At 38.1% G+C, this 17,555-nt stretch overlaps 1 protein-coding gene across 5 annotated transcripts in view; it reads left to right on the plus strand.

The window, feature by feature from the left end:
* The first annotated feature begins 475 nt into the window (after positions 1 to 475).
* LRRD1 (leucine rich repeats and death domain containing 1) overlaps positions 476 to 17,555 on the plus strand; it is a 37,148-nt gene continuing 20,068 nt past the window's right edge. Inside the window, exons 1-2 of one of the 5 annotated variants that reach the window (XM_055272730.2) lie at positions 476 to 565; positions 14,218 to 16,208. In XM_055272730.2, coding sequence (XP_055128705.1) covers positions 14,292 to 16,208 — 1,917 coding nt within the window. In that variant the 5' untranslated portion in view covers positions 476 to 565; positions 14,218 to 14,291. Of the gene's footprint in view, positions 589 to 714; positions 765 to 12,302; positions 13,196 to 14,217; positions 16,209 to 17,555 lie in introns of those variants that run through there. The other 4 variants (XM_055272731.2, XM_063636356.1, XM_063636358.1 and 1 more) reach the window with 4 other exon arrangements.

Below are 17,555 nucleotides of genomic sequence, written 5' to 3' on the forward strand. Positions count from 1 at the left end.
CGAAATCAGGCAGGAAAATAAAGCTCAGTGGGAGGGCCTCGGAGCAAGACAATCCCACGAAGATGGACTCGAGTTGATTAACGCGAGTGAACCTCTGAGGACCAGAATCCAGACTAGCAATTCTCCATCCCGGCTACTCGTTAGATGCCCGGACCGACCCCTAGACCAATTCAATCAGAACACTCGGAGGGGCTTGTAAAATCTCCCGGGGAGATTCCGGTACGAAAGCCAAAGACTCAGATGGGCGTTCTCCACCCGCCTGCAGCGGCCAGCGAGGGTCCCTTTTAGGGAATTGAATGGAGGCCCCGGGCCTCCTCCTCTAGTATCCCAATGTGACCGATGGCCAGCTCACAAACGCTCACTGGGTGCGGCCGAGCCAGGGCGCAGTGGAGCGGAGGGCCCGGCCGCTTTCGGCTGGGAAAGAGGAGCCACGGCCCGGAGAGGCATCAGTGCCGGGCTGCGGCTGCGGGGGGTCCTCGCAATTACTGGACTCAACCGCGCGCGCCCCCTACCGGTCCTGCAAAGGAGCCGCAGCCGCCTCGGGAGGCCACAGGTGAAGCGAAGGGTGTGTGTTACTTCAGTGGCCCTGTAAGCCACGCCCAGATTCTCTCCCATTTTCCCACTTCTCATGGCTTTGCATGCTGTCCCATGTTACGTTAGCCTGTATTGAATGTCTCTTTTTCTACATTTAGAAAACAATTTGTTGATGCTGCACGACATGAAAAAGTACTGTAACTCCCTGAATGTGCATGTCTTTCAGATAGGTAACAAATTACATTGGGCCATTGTTCAACTTTATTAATATTTGTTAAAACATAATTTGTATGTATTTTTGCCTATCAAATTGGCAATATTTGTGTGTATGTATGTATGTATGTATTTTTTGCGACAGAGTTTCGCGCTTGTTGCCCAGGCTGGAGTGCAGTGGTGCAATCTCGGCTCACTGTAACCTCTGCCTCCTGGGTTCAAGTGATTCTCCTGTCTCAGCCTCCCGAGTAATTGGAATTACAGGCGCGCACCGCCACGACCGGCTAATTTTGTATTTTTAGTAGAGACGGGGTTTCACCCTGTTGGCCAGGCTGGTCTCGAACTCCTGACCTCAAGTGATCTGCCTGCCTCGTCCCCCCAAAGTGCTGGGATTACAGGCGTGAAGCACCGCGCCCAGCCATGTTTTTAAGTGAGACTCTTAATGCTTGTGAAAATAATGAGAGACTTTTTCATATAGTTTTTTGTTTGTTTTTTGAGATGGAGTTTTGCTCTGGTTGCCCAGGCTGAGTACAATGGCGTGATCTCGGCTCACCGCAACCTCCACCGCCTGGGTTCCAGCGATTCTTCTGCCTCAGCCTCCCGAGTAGCTGGGACTACAGGCGCCCGCCACTACGCCCGGCTAATTTTTTGTATTTTTGGTACAGACGGGGTTTCACCGTGTTAGCCAGGATGGTCTCGATCTCCTGACCTCGTTATTCGCCCGCCTAGGCCTCCCAAGGTGCATATACATTTTAAAAATGTTGTGTATCAGCCTTAAAAATGCTCACATGGAAACAAATAATTGGTGGCAGCCTCTTCAATGCAATATTTTGCAGCTATAAAAATGCTTTTCGAATAATATTTTATTTCAAATCACTGCATGTTAACCACTATGTATATTCTGGGTTAATGGAAATTTCATTGCATATCTGTGCTGTTTAAAGAATAACACCCTTTCTTCCCCTCCCAAGTTCTGTATCATCAAATATAGTCAGGCAGATGTGGGTCAAAATATCACCTTCGTTACTGATAAAATAGTTTAGAGAAAATGGTGTTGGTCTGCAGCTAAGTACACTGCAATAATTTGCTCAGGAATTTGGCATAATTAGTCTGTCATCACACACAACCTTGGCCTCCCCACACAAGTATACAGTCCCCTTATTCTATGGAAGACAGCTGACTAGAACATAAATCTTGCAAGCAGAGAGCCTTGAAAGAGAGAGCCCAGAAGGAGCTGAGCTATGAGTCATCTGCCTCTCTTCTCCACAGAGGAGAAATTGTAGCAATAAAGCTCCAGGTCAGGTGCATTATGTGTAGAATTTCCTCCACAAGGAAATATGAAGCCAGGGAAGGCAATTATATCCCCATATGTCTCCAGAAGAAGAAGAAAATCTGAACAAACCACTAACCATTAAAGAGAGCACAAAATAAATTTTACTGAACCTTCAGGGAATGCATTATCCCAACATATGTAAAATGCTTCAACAAATAGCTAATTAGAATAGGCTTCCCAGCTCATTCTATGATGGTAGTATAACCTTGACACCAAAACTGGACAAAGAGTATTAAAAAAAAAAAAAATCAGCAGAATTACTAATGAACATGGGCATAAAAATCTGAGTAAATGTTACATTTACTCAGTAATATAATGTGACCAGATTTATAATATATAATAATTGGTAAGTAATGTCATATTATGTTACTATGTATTAATATTCATTACCATGTATAAATTATAGTAATTAGTAATATATTATGTATTTATCATTTGTATATTACTTGTATAAGTAATAAATTTCTTATATTTTTATTATTTATATATTATACAAGTAACATATTCTTGTATTATATATATATATATATATGTACACATACACACAAGTGTTATATCATAACCAAGTCTGACTTATCCAAGAAATGCCTCATGCTCAATAATCTATTAATGTGGCCGGACATGGTGGCTTACACCTGTAATCTCAGCACTTTGGGAGGCTGAGGCAGGTGGATCACCTGAGGTCAGGAGTTTGAGACCAGCCTGGCTAACATGGGGAAACCCCATCTCTACTAAAAATACAAAATTAGCCCAGCATAGTGGCATGCACCTGTAGTCCCAGCTACTCAGGAGGCTGAGGCAGGAGAATCACTTGAACCTGGAAGATGGAGGTTGCAGTGAGCCAAGATTGCACCACTGCACTCCAGTCTGGGCAACAGAACAAGACTTTGTCTCACAAAAAAAAAACAAAAAAGAGAGAATCTATTAATGTAATGTACCACACCAGTGATTAAAGGAACAAGACAAAGATAGCTGGTATTATCTCTACTATTCCACTTTGTACTAAAGGGTTTAAAAAATGCAATAAGACACTAAAATAAGTAAGTCATACAATTGGAAACAACTGTCAATACTTAGAATATTGTCTTTATAGAAAGTCTAGGAGAATGTATAAAGTTATTAGAACTAATAAGAGAACCTAGTCAGATTGCTACATACAAGACCAACATACAAAAATTAGTAGTAGTTTCTATATGCCAATATTTTAAAAACTGAAAAAAGATACTATTCTCCACAGCAAAAGAAATATGCCATGTTATTAAATAGGAAGACTCAACACCATGGGTATATCACTTCTTTCCCAAATAAAGTTACAAATTTAATTTAATTCTAACTGAAATCCAAGCAAGATACTTTGTGTAACTTGACATACTTATCCTAAAATTGATCTGGCTGTGTAAAGAACTGAGAATAACCACCACAGTTTTGAAGAAAAGGATAAAGTGAGAGGACTTTCTCTACTAGATATCCAGATTTATTACAAAGTTATAATCATTAAAACATGTGGTATTGATACAAACTTAGATAAAAAGGAATAGAACTGAAAGTTCAGAAACATCTCCACACATATATGAACTATGATTGAAGCAGCATTAGAAATCAATGAATAATTTACTATTGAATAATAAATTGCTGGAGACAATTGACTAGGCATATGAGAAAATAAATTAGATCCTTACTTCACAGCATACACAAAATCATTTCCATGTGGATTAAAAACCTAATTGTGAAAAGCAAAGCATAGCATTTTTTAGAATTTATGGTTTCCTTACACTCTGCATACACCTTTGTAAATAAGCACTCTGTTTTTGTTTTTTTGTTTTGTTTTTTTCTAGGACGGGGTTTCACTCTTGTTGCCCAGACTGGAGTACAATGGCGTGATTTCTGCTCACTGCAAACTCTGCCTCACGGGTTCAGGCGATTCTCCTGTCTCAGCCTCCCGAGTAGCTGGGATTACAGCAGTGCGCCACCATGCCCAGCTAATTTTTGCATTTTTAATGGAGACAGAGTTTCACCATGATGGTCAGGCTGGTCTCAAACTCCTGACCTTAGGTGATCCAACCGCCCTGGCCTCCCAAAGTGCTGGGATTGCAGGCATGAGCCACCACGCCTGGCCAGCACTCTGTTAAAGTTTCCTCAAATTGCTCAATTTGAGTGGATTATCTCTTTCTTGTAGGACTCTGATACAGAAATAAATGTAGAAGAATTTCTTAAGGCACAAAAAGCAAAAAAACCATAAAATTGAAATATGGCAAAAAACATGGAAATAGAAGATTACAAACCTAAATACTTTGACTCAGCCATAGTAAAAACAGTTAAGACCATAAACTACACATTTTGAGAAACTTTGAGTGGAGATAATATGGACACTGATTATGGTTTTTTTTTTGTTTTTTGTTTTTGTTTTTGAGGTGGAATTTCACTCTTGTTGCCCAGGCTGGAGTGCATTGGTGCGATCTCCGATCACTGCAACCTCCGCCTCCTGAGTTCAAGCAATTCTGCCTCAGACTCCCAAGTAGCTGGGACTACAGGCATGGACCACCACTCCTGGCTAATTTTTTTATTTTTATTTTTAGTAGAGATGGGGTTTCTCCATGTTGGCCGGGCTGGTCTTGAACTCCTGACCTCAGGTGATCCACCCACCTTGGCCTCCCAAAGTGCTGGGATTACAGGCGTGAGCCACTACGCCTGGCCTGGACACAGATTATCTTAATAACCTTCAACACTTAAAGTTTTATGAAATATTTTTTTAGGGCCGGACATCGTGGATAAACCCCATCTCTACTAAAAATACAAAATTAGCTGGGCATGGTGGCGCATGCCTGTAATCCCACCTACTAGGGAGGCTGAGGGAGGAGAACCATTTTGAACCAGGGAGGCAGAGGTTGCAGTGAGCCGAGATTGTGCCATGGGCAACAAGAGCGAAACTCTGTCTCAAAATAATAATAATAATAATATATATATATATTCTAATTGATATGTAATATATGTAGATATTTTCAAGGTATATGTGATAATTTAATGCATTCATATAATTTGTAAAGATCAATTCAGTGAAACTGTGATAGCCATAAACATAAATATTTGCCTTTTCCTCATGCTAGAAACATTCAAATTATTCTCTTCTAGTTATTTTGAAATATACAATAGATTATTGTAAACTATAGTCACCCTACTGATCTATCAAACACTAGGCCTTATTTCTTCTATCAAACTGTTTATTTGTACCTATTAATCAACGTCTCCTCATGATCTCTTTACCCCTACCCTTCCTGACCTCTGGTAACCACCAATCTACTCTCTATCTTCATCTACTTTTTAGCTCCCACATATGAGTGAGAACATATGATATTTATCTTTTTGTGCCTGGCTTATATCACTCGACAAATGACGTCTAGTTCCATCCATGTTGCTACAAATGACAGGATTTTATTCTTTCTTATGGCTGAATAATATTCCATTGTGTATATATATGATATTTTCTTTATCCATTCATCTGTTGATAGATACTTAGGCTGATCCCATATTTTGGCTTTTGTGAACAGTGCTTCAATAAACATGGAGTGTAGATATCTCTTTAATATAGTGATTTTCTTTATTTTGGATATATACCAGTAGTGGAATTCCTGAACCATATACTAGTTCTATTTTTACTTTCTTTGTGGTGACTCCAATACAGTTTTCATAGTGGCCATACTAATTTACATTTCCATCAACAGTATCGCAGAACCACTTTCTTCACATCCTCGCCAGCATCCGTGATTCCTGGTCTTTTTAATGAAAGCCATTTTAACTGGCATAAAATGATATCTCATTTTGGTTTGATCTGCATTTCTCAGATGATTAGTGATGGTGAGCATTTTTTTTAATATACCTCTTGGCCATTTTATGTCTTCTTTTGTGAAATGTCTATTCAGATCTTTTGCAAATCAGATTTTTTTTTTGCCTTTTAAGTTGTTTGAGCTCCTTACATATTCTGGTTAATTCGTTGTCAGATGGGTAGTTTGCAAATATTTTCTCACATTCTGTGTAGGCTGTCTCTTCACTTTGTTGATTGCTTCCTTTGCTGTGTGGAAGCTTTTTAGCTTGATGTAATCCCATTTGTCTATTTTTGCTTTCGTTGCCTGTACTTTTGAGGTCTTACACAAAAAAACTTTGCCCAGACCAATGTACTGAAGTGTTTCCCCAATGTTTTCTTCTAGTAGTTACATAGCTTCTGGTCTTAGATTTAAGTATGTAATCCATTTTGATTTGATTTTTGCATATGGTGAGAGATAGGTGTCTAGTTTCATTCTTCTGCATATGGTTATCCAGTTTTCTCAGCACCATTTATTAAAGAGACTGTCTTTTCCCCATTGTATGTTCTTGGTGCCATTGTCGAAAATGAGATGGCTGTAAATGAGTGGATTTATATCTGGGTTTTGTATGCTGTTCCATTGGTCTATGTGTCTGTTTTTCTGCCAGTATCATGTTGATTTGGTTACTATAACTTTGTAGTATATTTTGGAGTCAGGAAGGATGATGCCTCCAGCTTTGGTCTTTATGCTCAGGATTGCTTTGGCTATTCAGGGTCTTCTGTGGTTCCATATAAATTATAGGATTGGATTTTTTTTCCTTTCTGTGAAGAATGTCATTGGTATTTTCATAGGGATTGAATTGAATCTGTAAATTGCTTTGGGTAGTATTGTCATTTTTAACAATACTGATTCTTCCAATCAATGAACATAGAATATCTTTCCACTTTTTGTGTCCTCTTCAATTTTTTTCATCAGTGTTTTCTAGTTTTTCTTATATAGATCTTTCACTTCTTTGGTTAAATTGATTCCTAGCTATTTTATATTCTTTGCAGCTATTCTAAGTGGGATTGCTTTCTTGATTTTTTTTTCAGATTGTTCACTGTTGGCGTATATAAATGCTACTGATTTTTGTATGTTGATATTGAATCTTGAAACTTTACTGAATGTATTAGTTCTAACAATTTTTTTAGTGGAGTCTTTAGATTTTTCTAAGTGTAAAATAATATCGCCTGTGAACAAGCCTAATTCGACTGCTTCCTTGCCAATTTGGACACCCTTTACTTCTTCCTCTTGCCTAATTATGTGGGCAGGACTTCGAGCATTATGTTGAATAAAAGTGGTAAGAGTGGACATCTTTGTTTTGTTCCAGATCTTAGAGGAAATGCTTTCCAATTTTCCCTGTTCAGTATAATGTTAGCTGTAGATTATCATATATGACCTTTATTATTTTGAGGTATGTTCCTTTGTTGAGGATTGATATCATAAACGGATGTTGGATTTTTTTTTTTTTTTTTTTGATACAGCGTTGGTCTCACTCTGTCACCCAGGCCAGAGAGTACAGTGGCAGAATCATGGCTTACCTGAGACCTCCCAGGCTCAGGTGATTCTCCCATCTCACCTTCCTAAGTAGCTGGGACCACAGGCATGTGCCAACACACCAGCTAATTTGGGATGTTGAATTTTATTGAATTTTTTTCAACATCTATAGAAATGATGATATAACTTTTGTTATTGGTTCTATTAATGTGATGTATCATGTTTATTGATTTTCATATGTTGAATGAACCATCTTTGCATCCCTGGGATGAATCACACTTGATCACAGTAAATAATCTTCCTAATGTGTTGATGAATTCATTTTGCTAGTATTTGGTTGAGGATTTCTGCATCTATGTTCATCAGAGATATTAGCCTGCAGTTTTCTTTTTTTGCTGTGTCCTTCTCTGATTTTGGTATCAGGGTAACACTGGCCTCATAAAATGAGTTTGGGGGAATTCCCTCTTCAGTTTTTTTGAGGAGTTTGAGTATAATTGGCATTAGTTCTTTTTTAAATGTTTGGTAGAATTTAGAAGTGAAGCCATTAGGCCTGGGCTTTTCTTGGATGGGAGACTTTTTATTACAGATTTGATGTCATTTCTCATTACTGGTTTGTTGAAGTGTTCTATTTCTTCATAGTTTAATCTTGGTAGGTTACATGTGTCCAGAAATTCATCCATTTCCTCTAGGTTTTCCAATTTGTTGATGTATTGTTGTTCTTAACAGTCTCTAATGATTCTTTGTATTTATGTGGTCTCAGTTGTTATATCTCCTTATTTGATTCTGATTTTACTTATTTGGGTTTTCTTTTTTTTTCCTTAGTCTAGACAAATGTTTGTTGATTTATCTTTTCAAAACAACTTTTTGCATTATTGTTTCCTGTATTCTTTTTTAGCCTCAATTTCATTTATTTCTGCTCTGATATTTCTTATTTCTTTTCTTCTACTAATTTTAATTTGGTTTGTTCTTCCTTTTCTATTTCCTTGAGGTACATCATTAGTTTATTTGAAATCTTCCTACTTTTTATATAGGCCTGTATTGCTACAAACTTCCCTCTTAATACTGCTTTTGCTGTATCCCATAGATTGTGGTATGTTGTATTTCCATTTTCATTTGTTTCAAGAAATTTTTTAATTTCCTTTATTTCTTCATTGACACAATGGTCATTCATGAGCATGTTGTTTAATTTCCATGTGTCTGTGTAGTTTCCAAGGTTCCTCTTGTTATTGATTTCCTGTTTTATTCCATTGTTGTCAGAAAACATACGTGATGTCAGTGCCAATTTTTTTGAATTTGTTGAGACCAGTTTTGTGTCCTAAAATATTGTCTATTCTGCGGGATGTCCCAAGTGCTAATGAAAAGAATGTGTATTGTGCAGCAATTAGGTGAAGTGTTCTGTAAATGTCAATTAGGCCTATTTGGACTAGTGTGTAATTTAACTCCAGTGTTTCTTTGTTGATTTTTTGACTGGATGATCTATTAATTATTGAGAGTGTGGTGTTGAAATTCCCTTACTATTATTGTATTTCGGTCTGTTGCCAGACAAATTAGAATGCCTTTATTGTATTTCAGTCTGTTGCTAGATAAATTAGACGAATTAGAGTGCCTTTATATGTTATTTACTCCTTTTCTCTTGCCACTTTTAGAATCCTCTCTTTGTCCTTGACCTTTGTTTGATTATTATATGCCTTAAGGTAGCCTTATTTGGGTTGAATCTGTTTGGTATTGTCTGACCTTCCTGTATCTGGATATTTAGCTCTTAAACTGGAGAGTATTCTGTTATTATTTCTTTGAATAAAATTCCTACCTCTTGCTCTAGATCAGCTCCCTCTTGGACATCAATAATTCTTGGATTTGGTATTTTGAGGTAACTTTTTGTATCTTGTAGGCGATCTTCATTGCTTTTTATTTTTTTCTCTTTTTTGAGTACTTTCTTCTTTTCTTTTCCTTCCTTCCCTCCTTCCTTCCTTCCTTTCTTTCTTCCTTCCTCCCTCTCTCTCTCTCTTTCTTTCTTTCTCTCTCTCTCTCTTTTTTTTTTTCAAGGTCTCATTCTGCCACCAAGTACAGAATGCCAGCATGACCTTGGCTCAGCTTAACTGCAGCCTCAACCTCCTGGGCTCAAGTGATTCTCCCACCTCAGCCTTCCAAGTGGCTGGGGCCACAGGCACACATCACCATGCCTGGCTAATTTTTTTTATTTTTTGTAGAGATGAGGTCTTGCTATGTTGCCTAGGCTGGTCTTGAACTCCTGGCCTCAAGCAATCCCCCTGCCTCTGCCTCCCAAAAGTGCTGGGATTACAAGTGTGAGCCACTGCCTGGCCTTCTTTGAGTATTTTCAAATGGCCTGTCTTTGAGCTCACTTATTCTTTCCTCTGCTTGATCTGTTCTACTGTTGAGAGCCTCTAGTGAATTTTTCTGTTCAGTAAATGTATTTCTCAGTTCCAAAATTTCTTTTTTTTTTCTTTTTTTATTTTTTTTTTTGAGACGAAATCTCTCTCTGTCGCCCAGGCTGGAGTGCAGTGGCGTAACCTCAGCTCACTACAACCTCCGCCTCCCGGAATTATCTACAGTTATCTGCCTCAGCCTCCCAAGTAGCTGGGATTACAGGCACCCACTACCACGCCCGGCTAATTTTTGTATGTTTAGTAGAGACAAGATTTCACTATCTTGACCAGGCTGATCTTGAACTCCTCACCTCGTGATCCACCCGTCTCGGCCTCCCAAAGTGCTGGGATTACAGGCATGAACCACCGCGCCCAGCCTCTCAGTTCCAACATTTGTTTGATTTTTTAAATTATCCAATCTCTGTTAAATTTTTCTGATAATTTTCTGAATTGCTTTTGTATGTTATTTTTGAGATCACTGTTTTTTGTGTGTGTTATTTTTGAGATCACTGCCTTAAAATGGCAGTTTTAAGGAAGCGGTGACTCACGCCTATAATCCCAGCACTTTGGGAGGCCGAGATGGGCAGATCACTTAAGGCCAGGAATTTGAGACCAGCCTGGCCAATTCAATGAAACCCTGTCTCTACTAAAAATACAAAAATTAGCTAGATATGGTGGTGCATGCCTGTAATCCCAGCTACTGGGGAAACTGAGGCACAAGAATTGCTTGAACCCAGGAGCCAGAGGTTGCAGTGAGCCGGGATAGTGCCACTGCACTCCAGCCTGGGTGATAAAGCAAGACTGTCTCAAAAAACAAAACAAAACAAAACAAACCTGTCATTTTAAATTCTTGGTCAGAGAGTTCACATATTACCATCTTGTTGGGGTCATCCACCAATTCCTTGCTTTGTCTGTTTGGGGACATCATGGATCCCTGTTTGCTGTTATTTCTTATGGATGTACATATGTACATTGAAAGATCAGTTATTTATTCCAGTCTTCTTTGGCTGGCTTGTTTGGGTTTCTACTGGATGTGTTTGCTTAGAGATTCTTTGTAATTTACTTGTTGATTCTTTCTTTTGTAGCACTATGCAGAACCTTAAGCCTAGGTTTGCCTTGGTTCTAGTAAATAGTCAAATACCCATTCTGGATGGGGTACATCCCAAAGGGGATATCTTGGTAGTGTGAGAAGGCTAGGTAGGAGTTCATGTCCAGGTGACCTGTGGAACGAACATCCTGCAGCATGGTGCTGCTGAATAGCCACTCTGATGTGGTGTCTCCTTTGGCCAAGTTACAAAGCAGAGTTTCAGGGCTGGGGATGGTAGATTTGCCTCCTCTTTTTGGCTGTTGTCAGGGATATTTCTCCCTATAGGCGCTCCCAGTACTTCCCATGGGTTGAGGCAGGGACAGGTCTCCTGCCAGGGAATCCAAGTTGGCAGGGAAGCCAGCTGTCCACCTTGATCTCACTTTCCCACTCTAGAAAATATGAGTTACAGTAAAAAATTTTATGCTTGGTGCCAGGCAGATTGGAGAAAGGGGCATCTTGGATATGGATATCTAATTCTCTTATTGTCTGCTTAGAATTTTTTCACCCTTGTGGTCTTAGGAACTATTTCCTCCTCATGTTTGACTTCTGGGATATTGCTGGTAATAATCGTGGCCCTGTATATTTGTTTTTGGCTTCTGCTGGTGGGAGGAGAGAAGACAGCTTGCTTTTGTGGTGTCAGTTTTGGAACTGGAAATCTCCTGAATCAATATTCAATCAAATCTTATCAAGCATTTTTAACAGAATCTTAGAGCAGAATAATTTCTTTTTTTTTTGAGACAGAGTCTCGCTCTGTTGCCCAGGCTGGAGCGCAATGGCGCCATCTCGGCTCACTGCAAGCTCCGCCTCCCGGGTGCATGCCATTCTCCTGCCTCAGCCTCCCGAGTAGCTGGGACTACAGGCACCCGCCACTATGCCTGGCTAATTTTTTGTATTTTTAGTAGAGACGTGGTTTCACTGTGTTAGCCAGGATGGTCTCGATCTCCAGACCTCGTGATCCGCCTGCCTCGGCCTCCCAAAGTGCTGGGATTACAGGCGTGAGCCACCATGCCCAGCTGAGCAGAATAACTTCTTAACTACCCCAGATGAAAAACACTTTAGGACATTTTAACTCAAATTACCTTAAAATTTTTTCTATTTTGAAATAATTTTAGACTTACAGAAAAGTTGCAATAATAGTAAAGAAAGTTCCTTTCTACCCTTCATCTATCTTCCCCAATATCAACATTTTTCATAGTCATAGTGCAATTACCAAAACTAAAAAGTTTACAGGCTCACACCTGTAATCCCAGCACTTTGGGAGGCTGAGGTGGGTGGATCACGAGGTCAGGAGATCGAGACCACCCTGGCCAACATGGTGAAACCTCGTCTCTACTAAAAACACAAAAACTAGCTGGGTGTGGTGGCATGTGCCAGAAGTCCCAGCTACTCGGGAGGCTGAGGCAGGAGAATCACTTGAACCAGAGAGTCAGAGGTTGCAGTGAGCCAAGATAGCACCACTGCACTCTAGCCTGGTGACAGAGTGAGACTGTCCCCACAAAAAAAAAAGAAAGAAAATTTACTTGTGTATGTTGACTTTGTATTTAGCAATATTACTTAATGTTCTTATTTATTCTAATAATTTACTTGCAGAAGAGCTTGGATTTTCTACATATATAATTATATTATCTGTGACTAATGACCGTTTTATTTCTTCCTTTTAATCCATATACCTTTTCTTTTTGCCTTATGCCACTGGCTAATTACTATCTCAGTACAATGTTAAATAGAAGTAATGATGAGCATAACCTTTTCTAGCTTCCAATCTCAAAAGTTTTTAGTGTTTCACCACTAGATATGATGTTTACTGCAGATTTTTATGGGTACCTTTTAGCAGATTAAAGAAATTCCCATCTATTCCTACTTTGTAAATTATGAAAAATGTTGCAACTTATCAAGTACTTCTACATTTATTGCAATATTTACATGGGTTTTTCTTCTTTAATCTCTTAAGGTGGCAAATTACATTAGTTTTCTATTGTTAAATCCAAACTTGCATTCCTGGGACAAATGCAACTGACTCATGAAGTAGTACGCTTTTTATATATTGATGGCTTTATAATATTTAGAATAATTCCCTAATGTTTAGAATTTTTACATTTTTGTTCTTGAGTAAATTTGGCCTGTAATTTTCTTTTTCATATTGTCCTTGTTAGGCGTTGACATTGAGGTTAGTGCTAGCCTCATAAAACAAGTTGGAAAATGTTCCCTCTTTTTCTACTCTCTGGGAGAGTTTGTGAAATACTGAAACCATGCCAGTTTGACAGGATTTAATATAAGAAGTTGCTTAGACAAGTACTGGGGAACTAAAAAGGTAAAGATGGAACTGCAGCAACACAGAGATAGTAAACAGGAAGTAGCTACCAACCCTAAGGCTGAAGGGACAAAGGGAAAATACTGGGTCATTAGAAACTGCAAGGTTGAAGGAGGGACTTACAGAGCTGGGACCCAGACCTCTGAGGAGTGGTGCTACCCAGCTGGTGCTGGTACCACAGGAGTCACTCAGAAGTCTCAGGTAGGTTGCAGTCTACGCAAGGACTGTTTGATGTCTAGTTTACTCTTACAGAAAGCGTACCCTTTCTTAAGACATTTCACTTCTACCCCCAGGAAAATTGTCATAATGTGCTGAATTTGTTAGAGCAAGACACTAGTACCATATGTAAACATCCAATGTTCACAGTGAGAATGGTACTCTTTACCTGTGGCATGGTAGGCCACTGGCTCTCCCTTTTATGTTATCTTTCTTTTTTTTTTTTTTGAGATGGAGTTTCACTCTTGTTGCCCAGGCCGGAGTGCAATGGTGCAATCTCGGCTCACTGCAACCTCTGCCCCCCGGGTTCAAGCAATTCTCCTGCCTCAGCTTCCCCAGTAGCTGGGATTACAGGCGCCCGCTACCACACCCAGCTAATTTTTGTATTTTTAGTAGAGACAGGGTTTTGCCATGTAGGCCAGGCTGGTCTCCAACTCCTGACCTAAAGTGATTCGCCCCTTTGGCCTCCCAAAGTGCTGGGATTACAGGTGTGAGCCACCGCGCCCGGCCCCCTTTTATGTTTTCCATGAAATTTGCTGAATCCTCTCAGTCCCTTATGGCCTTTTTCTAATTTTCTTTGATCTTTTTTGTTTCTTTCTGTAATTTTAAAGTGATTTCAAGAGTACATGTGAAACATGCAATCAATAAGCCATCCTTAACCAAGAATTATATATAAAATTAGTTTGTTATAAATGTATTATTTGTATGTGTATTAAATTATTTCTTATAAAATAAAATAGTTGTATTAAGATTTATTTGTAATTTTGACATCTCTTACATCTTTAATTTCAACGTTTGTTTTGTAGATTCAAAGGAAAAAACATGAAAATTAAAATCAAGTTACAATTTTGCATTGGCATAAAACATATCAGCAAATAAGATGTCTGAAAAGGAGGGTATGTCGGAAGAGCTAGAGGATACTATTAGTCAATTTAGGAAAGAATCTAGATCACAGTCAATGAAGGAGCCTGACTTTATTAAAGAAACATCAAATTTGATAAATGAAGCTTCTGATTACTTGGAAGGGAAATCTTCTAACCAAATTTATGAAACACATCCTAGACAGAATACATTAGAGTCAACATCTTCCTCTGGAAGCAAGTCTAAGAGAAATGAAGAACAAAAGAAAAATCTTCAATTTTCTGAAACAAGCACTAGAACAGAAACTTCACAGGGTTTATCATCACTAACTGGGAGGACTGCAGAATATCAGGCTTTGGTTAACTTCCTAACTCATGAAACAGTAGAAGAAGTTAGTCCACAAGTCTCTGAAGAAAATCAGAAACAACTTGGCTTAGGGGCAGATAACTTTACAGTTAACCTTGAGGCCAAGGGTTTACAGGAATTTCCTAAGGACATTTTAAAAATCAAATATGTAAAATATCTATATTTAGACAAGAATCAAATCAAAACTTTTCAAGGGGCAGACTCAGGTGATCTGTTAGGACTTGAAATTCTATCCCTGCAAGAAAATGGATTATCATCACTTCCATCTGAAATTCAGTTACTTCATAATTTAAGGATATTAAACGTCAGTCACAACCACATATCACCTATACCTAAAGAAATATCTCAGCTTGGGAATATCAGACAACTCTTTTTTTATAACAATTACATTGAAAATTTTCCTTCTGACTTAGAATGTCTTGGAAACTTGGAAATTTTAAGTTTGGGTAAAAATAAATTAAGACATATACCAGACACTCTACCTAGTTTAAAAAACTTGAGGGTTCTCAATTTGGAATATAATCAGTTAACAATATTTCCTAAAGCTCTCTGCTTCCTTCCAAAGTTAATTTCACTCGACCTTACTGGAAACCTAATAAGCAGTTTGCCAAAAGAAATTAGGGAGCTTAAAAATTTAGAAACACTTTTACTGGATCACAATAAGCTTACCTTTCTGGCTGTAGAAATTTTTCAGTTACTCAGAATAAAAGAACTCCAACTGGCCGACAATAAATTGGAAGTTATTTCACACAAAATTGAGAATTTCAGGGAACTTAGGATTCTTATACTTGATAAAAATTTATTGAAAAATATACCAGAGAAAATATCTTGCTGTGCAATGTTGGAATGCCTTAGTCTTAGTGATAATAAATTAACAGAACTTCCTAAGAACATCCATAAGCTTAACAATTTAAGAAAACTCCATGTAAACAGAAATAATATGGTAAAAATAACTGACAGTATCTCACATCTTAATAATATATGCAGTCTAGAATTTTCAGGAAACATAATCACAGGTGTTCCCATTGAAATAAAAAACTGCCAAAAAATAATTAAAATTGAATTGAGTTATAACAAAATAATGTATTTTCCATTGGGACTGTGTGCTTTAGATTCTCTTTATTATTTGAATGTTAATGGAAATTATATTTCAGAAATACCTGTGGATATATCTTTCAGTAAACAACTGCTTCATTTAGAATTGAGTGAAAACAAACTCCTCATATTTTCTGAGCACTTTTGTTCTCTTATTAATCTTAAATACCTGGATCTTGGTAAAAACCAAATAAAGAAAATTCCAGCATCAATTTCTAATATGATATCACTCCATGTACTTATTTTATGCTGTAATAAATTTGAAACTTTCCCTAGAGAATTGTGTACTTTAGAAAATTTGCAAGTACTTGATCTTTCAGAAAACCAATTACAGAAAATCTCTTCAGACATCTGTAATTTAAAAGGAATCCAGAAATTAAACTTCTCAAGCAATCAATTTATACATTTTCCTATTGAACTGTGCCAACTTCAATCACTGGAGCAGCTGAATATAAGTCAGATAAAAGGGAGAAAGGTAAGAGACTGGTATTGTGGGCTTTGTGGGGAAGGAGAGACTGGAGAGGATCAGAATCCAAGCTGTGGTGTATCTGTGGGTACCGTATGTGTGTTTTAAGTTGAGCTGAAATATTTTATTTTTTAAATGAAAGCCTTCCCCGTCCCCACCAAACATGGCTTATAAATACACTTCACAACACAAAAGCTGTACAGGAAAATATGAAGCTATGAAAGCTGACAGTGCTATAGATTCCTTTTTATTTCGGTGTAATTGTAAAAGGAGTTTTGAAGTTATGAATGTCATATAAACACATTATTGAAAGTTTGGAAAGTGATAAAAGTAAAACAAAAATCATTCCACAAGCATATCATTGTATTATAACTACTGGCATACGTTGACACAACTTTTAGTCTTTTTTCCCGTTATGCATATGGTTTCATAAGGAATTATAAAAGACTACACACTCAATTTTAAATTCTTCTTTTTTTAACCAATAAGCATTTCTCTTTGATATAACCATCTTCCCAATAAATTGTTATAACCAGTACATGATTTATAGATCTAAACCTCTTGTTATGCATTTATGAATGTTATAATTTTTCTTCATAATAATGCTGTGATGAATTTTTCCATAAATATAGCCTTTTTCATATTTTAGACTATTTCCTTAGGAAATTTTTCCTGAAGAATTGCTAGATCAATAAGTATTAACATTTTTATTTTTTTATTTTTTTTATTTTTTATTTTTTATTTTTTGAGACGGAGTCTCGCTCTGTTGCCCAGGCTGGAGTGCAGTGGCGCGATCTCGGCTCACTGCAAGCTCCGGCTCCCGGGTTCACGCCATTCTCCTGCCTCAGCCTCCCGAGTAGCTGGGACTACAGGCGCCCGCCAACACGCCCGGCTAATTTTTTGTATTTTTAGTAGAGACGGGGTTTCACCATGTTAGCCAGGATGGTCTCGATCTCCTGACCTCGTGATCCGCCCGCCTCGGCCTCCCAAAGTGCTGGGATTACAGGCTTGAGCCACCGCGCCCGGCAGTATTAACATTTTTAGAGCTTAGCATTTTATCTTACTGAGACTCTAAGTGTAAGTTTTATGGAAATACTTTTTTAATAACTAAAACATTACTGATTTATATGAAGATCTTAGTAAACAAATGAAAAGAACACAGCTATTATCTAAGGCAGGGCTTCCCAAAGCCTACTCCTAAAAGCCCTAGTCCCATTAGCGTCTGCTCAAAAAAAAAGGGAGGAGGGGAGCAGTGTCTGTGATCAAATAGCTTTAAGAAGCACTGGGTTCTTCTCTTAAAGAATAACAATGAATACTGATCTATTAAAAGTTTTGAAGAGTCTTGCACTAATTTTC

The sequence above is a fragment of the Symphalangus syndactylus genome, chromosome 3 (genome assembly GCF_028878055.3).
Source record: "Symphalangus syndactylus isolate Jambi chromosome 3, NHGRI_mSymSyn1-v2.1_pri, whole genome shotgun sequence".
Lineage (NCBI taxonomy): Eukaryota > Metazoa > Chordata > Mammalia > Primates > Hylobatidae > Symphalangus > Symphalangus syndactylus.